The 4995-nt window shown below is 50.8% G+C and overlaps 1 protein-coding gene and 1 long non-coding RNA gene across 2 annotated transcripts in view; one reads left to right on the top strand and one right to left on the bottom strand.

The window, feature by feature from the left end:
• Positions 1-146: 146 nt before the first annotated feature.
• The window catches only part of LOC108445547, a 12223-nt gene continuing 7374 nt past the window's right edge, over positions 147-4995 (top strand). The window contains exon 1 of the long non-coding RNA XR_001860433.1: positions 147-477. This is a non-coding gene — a long non-coding RNA (uncharacterized LOC108445547). The remainder of the gene's footprint in view (positions 478-4995) is intronic.
• VAMP4 (vesicle associated membrane protein 4) overlaps positions 2713-4995 on the bottom strand; it is an 11452-nt gene continuing 9169 nt past the window's right edge. Inside the window, exons 5-7 of the mRNA XM_008630176.2 lie at positions 4712-4791; positions 4478-4529; positions 2713-3449 (exon numbers count right to left, since the gene is read on the bottom strand). Coding sequence (XP_008628398.1) covers positions 3421-3449; positions 4478-4529; positions 4712-4791 — 161 coding nt within the window. The 3' untranslated portion in view covers positions 2713-3420. The remainder of the gene's footprint in view (positions 3450-4477; positions 4530-4711; positions 4792-4995) is intronic.

Genomic DNA, 4995 nt, shown 5'->3' with positions numbered 1-4995 from the left:
GGTGCTCCTCATGGCCCTGGCCCTTGTTTACAGCCCCGGCCTTTGGGTCCCGCTCTGTTTTCCCTGAAGTAGAAGCAGACGTAGTTGGGGAATCGGGCAGGGGATTATGCTCCAAGCTCTACTGCTGTTCACCCCCCGACCTCTGGGGCATCTCTGCGCTGTCATCAGGTTTCCTGTGTCGGAGCGATCAAATTCCATCGTTGTTGGTTTGTTGCTCGTGCTGCCTCTCACAGCCAGAGCTGTCCCTTGGGAAGGTCTGCGCTCAGGATAACCGCAGCACTGAATGACTCAAGCCCCAAACTGATCAACACCTAATTCTAGCACCTCAGGGCACCGCACTGATGGCTGTGGTTGTGGCAGCTTTCCCTGCCCTGAATCTTGGGTAAATGCAGGACCAGCTGGCGGCTGTAGCAAAAACTCCAGACCTCGAGTCAAGAGTTCTGTCCGTGGGGCCGGTGTGGAGCCCTAGAGGAACAGGTCAGTGCAGTCCAGGGCTGGTGGGGAGCAGGGCCCTCTGAAGGAGCAGCAGCAGGGTCCCAGGAGCTCTCCCACCGTGGTACCTAGGCCCCTCCTTACTGCCAGACCCTGCCAAAGCTCCTGCTTTGCAAGGGGACTCCTCAGGAGGGACTTCTTTCCCTCTGGCCTGCCCAGCTGACGGAGCCAGGAGGCCTCTACCCACCTGTGCCGCATCTCTGCATCCCCCCTTCCCTCAGGCATGGGGACCCCGGGGTCACACCATGGGGTCACACCATGGGGTCACACCATGGGGTCACACCAGCAATCCCAGGAGGAGGAATGATCCACTATAGCCAGAAGATGCCATTCCATGTACAAAAGCAATCGTGTGGAAAACAGCAGCTGATGGTCTGTCCTCTGCACAATGCAGGAATGGGTAAAACAGACCCAAAGCTTGGGTGAAGGAGTTGTTTTTGTTGTAGAATCTCCTTCATAACATCTCCTAAGTGAAAACCAATCCCCAAGCATGCAGACACTGCTGGAAACAACACTCATTTCTGCTGACTGCAGTTCTCCCTGCCACCAGTCCAGGGTGGGACAGCACAGGCTGCAATATGAAACCACAGTATCAAAGGAATATATGGAGGAGTGCTCTCTACCATCCCAAGACCAGACACTCCTAATGGTCTTTCCAGCCTTGGGGGGAGAAAAAAAAAGTCTATAAAAGTTGCTTAGTAAATTCTTTTACTGCAAAGTTTCTGACCAGGACTGTTGGTTTGCTGCTGGTGCTGCCTCTCACAGCCAGAGCAGTCCCTTGGGAAGTCTGTGCTCAGGACACTGAATGACTCGAACCTAAAACTGACAAACACCCAATTCTGGCAACTCAGTGCACTGATGGCTGTGGTTGTGGAAGCTTTCCTTGCCCTGCATCCTGGGTACAACCATTTCCACCCCAACCTCATGGGAATGCTGCAAAATCCCTCCATCAAAGTTGAGGAATTCCAGCTTTCCCAGGGTAAGAGCTTGCTGCCTATGCTCAGCTGCCTGGGGTGGGCTTGGCCCAGACTTTGTCCTGCCAGCACCCACTTGCCAAAGCCAGGCTTTGCCTCCAGCAAGCAACTTAAAAACTGCTTCTCTTGCTCAGACCTGGTGCTGGCAGGGATCTGAAGTCCTCACATACTCCTGTGGCACCAAGCTCCTGCTGTGGGTGGCAGCAGCAGCAGCGGCAAGACTGGGCTGGGAGAGAAAGGCAGAGGCACTGGCAGGGCTCTCCAGCACGAGGAGTGAATTAACTCACTTTCCAATTGGCAGGACACAGTACCAAACAGCTCAGCGAGACCTGCAGTCCCCCTGAGACAGACACAGTCCCTCTTCATCCACCTTCTTGATCCCTTGCAGGTAGAGAGTAGCCAAAGGCACAGGCAGGATGACTTTTGTCCCTTCCACTGAGTGTATGATGTTAAAAACAGCCTATACTTGAAGAGGAAAGATCCAGCTTGGCTTTCTGATTCCCACCCGGAGAGATCAGGTCTCCAGAGGGGAAAAGCCCTATTTATATTCCAGCTGGGCAAGGGAGCTTGTAATCACATTCAGCCCTCCAGCCTGCTGTGCTCACTCCTAATCCCCTTCTCTGCATGGGGCAGCACTCAGGTGGAAACAAGGTCCTGGGGACAGGGTCAGAAGAGGAAGCTGGGACATGGCACTGGAAATTCTCTGGGGCACCATTTCCCCTCTCCAGTATTGTTTTGAACATGTGCTTAGCAGGATAACGCTTCTCTCATCAGAAAAGACCAAAAAGAGAACCAGAAGAGCTTGACTCAGCTAAAGCACCAGGCTCAGGGCTGGAAAGAAGAAGGGTCCCAAAAATAAAAGGCTGACAGAAATGCCACCAGCACTTGAGAGCAAGGCTGGAAACAGCCAAAACACCGCAGTCCCACTGATGGACAGAGGAGCTCAGTTCCCGTTCATCCCAGCACAGGGGTCCCTACAGTTCCCTGAGCACCCCAGCAACCGTGTCTGGGAATAATCCCCACCCCACTGCATCACAACGTAGCAAAATTGGCTGGCATTCAGGACCACAATCACCACATCATGGTGAAGGGCTCTAAATATGAAGTGGGCTTGTTCACTGTGGACGGGTCTCAGGAGAATTGTTCTCCTGCTGTGTCTTTATATAATCATCCTACTTACTGGGTTTTATACACACTTCTTACTTTTGGTTAAGAAAACACAGAAACGGGGACTCCCAGCCTTGGAGAACCCTGAATGTCCTGAAAACTTTATGAAGACGTGCAGAAACTCCACATGTACAGTCAAAAATAGGTTTACTGGAATGTCTTTAGTCACAGCTGTAAGCAGCAATACTGAAAACACTGAGCTTGTGCATTCCCATGGCAGGACCAGAAAGTCTTCTGGATTGTAAAAACCTAATTTAATTTTTCTCTTTTCTCTTTTTTTTTTTTTTGAACAAGAGAAAAACAACACCCTTGCAGTTGTCCTCAAAATAATCAGTTCCCTATAATATATTGGTATGTTTTCCTTCAGACATTTATCCCCTCCTTTTCTCTGATTCAAGGACAGAGTCCCCCCTGCCTTCCACAGCAGGCAGTAGAGAGCTGCTCAGACCATATTATTATTAATATTACAACTCAACCATATATACATATAGACTGTAGGGGCAAGTAGCCAGCTCCAAACCAGAGACCCAGAATTCCACAAAAGAGGGCGGTTTGGGATCTGAATCTTGTGTTATTAAAAAATATGTCTGACAGCAGGAACAGGTACTCAACTGGAAAAGGGCTGTTTGGTAGTTCTTAAAACGCTCTGTTAGAACTGGCTGCTTGCCACCACCTCCTGCTCCCAGGAGAAAAAACAACTTCAAAGCTATATACAGATATATCACTTAAATTACACAGCAGTTTGGTTATCCCAGAGGCAGCTCCACCGAAGCCTCCAGCTGCCCCATCAGGAATGGTATTTCAGGACTATGGGGACTGGAAAACACAAAGAAAGAAGCTCTCACCACACACCCATCCCTGCCAGGGAGTCCCCCCCATTTCTGTAGTGACAAACACCCTGCAGCTGCAAGCGTGTTCCCAGCCTCAAGCTAAAGCAATCTGCTGTCTGCACACGTGCTAGACAACATATCCTGCTACCTTAATCTCCTTCCAGCTCCCCAAAACTAAACCAGATGAGATTTTCCATCAATCTCTCTCTCTAAACTCTGCTGCCAGCTCTGCCTCTCCCACTGCAGGCTGTGTGGTAGAAGGACAACAGGCTACAAGGGCTTTGCTGAATGAACAAGAACAGTTACAGAACTGCCCCTGGACACTTCAGTGGGAGGAAAGCCCTCCAGACCCAGTGACACAGAAGAGCTGCCCTACCATGCTGGGCTGCCTGGATCCCTGGAGCATGTCATTCTGCAGGCAGAGGGATCAATTATTTCTGCCTGGAAGAAACATGCTCTGGTCATTATGAGCTGTTTGGTAGGAAAAGCAGTGACATCTCTGCTCTGGGGAGCTCCAGGAAATGCAGAGGGCATGGGAAGGGACCAATTGCAAAGCCACAACAGCTACTTGATGGAAATGAAGCAGCCCATCAACTTTGGGGAAGAGTATTTGTAGACAGCAGGCTCATTGCAACGTGGCTGATACATGTAGAAATGCTTTTGGAAGACATTGCTCTAGCCTGAAACTTTTGCATTTACTCCCACCAGCCTTGGGATCAGTCAGTGCCAACCCTGGGTCAATACAGGGTTGGCAGGGCACTGCTGGCTTTCTTTGGTCACAGTCCACAGGACTTGGTTTGAGCCTGCTCCTGTGCATGCACCTTTAAGCCTTGCAGAAAAGGAGCACAGAATGCTCTACAGGCACCCCTTATGATGACTTAAGGCAGAGTGGAGCCCATGGAGTGGCTCAGGTGCTCTCCCCCAGGGAGAACAGCACCACGGTGTCACTCACAGCATGGAGTGCCATAAATACGTCCATGCCAGACATGGCTGGGGTGATGTGGAGCTACTCACCGATGATCACAAGCAGGAGAATGACCACCACCATCGCTATGATCGCCTTCATCTGCAAGAGGAGCACACAGGCACGTTACACAGGCTGCCAGGGGTAATTGCTTTGACCTGAAAGAGGCCTTTGCCTCCCAGCATCTTTTCAGCTAGGAAGTGGAGCTTCTCCATCTCCTCCCAGGGCAGGTGGGTAACCACCCTTCCACAAACGCAGCTCTGCCTGTTCCCCTTCTTGCTCACCTTACAGTCTCGCCACCACATCTGTCTTCGGAGATGCTTGGCTCTTTTGCTAAAAGCTGCTGCATTGTCTGATAAACTGTCTATTAATGGAAAGAAAAGAGTCAATTCAGTGGTGCACACACTGTCAGAGCACCCACTCACTTGTTCTAACTCCACTGAGTTTTATCCAATGAAAGACCCAACCACAGCATGATTCATCAAAGCCACAGCAGGGTCAATGTGACACCTTTTACCAGAGCACACAGACAAGTCCCACTGTGGTCCCTTTGTACTGGCTGCCCTCT

The sequence above is a fragment of the Corvus brachyrhynchos genome, unplaced genomic scaffold (assembly GCF_000691975.1).
Source record: "Corvus brachyrhynchos isolate BGI_N302 unplaced genomic scaffold, ASM69197v1 scaffold101, whole genome shotgun sequence".
NCBI lineage: Eukaryota > Metazoa > Chordata > Aves > Passeriformes > Corvidae > Corvus > Corvus brachyrhynchos.
Note: the sequence above shows the minus strand (reverse complement) of the source record. Positions and strands in the feature narration are given on the sequence as shown.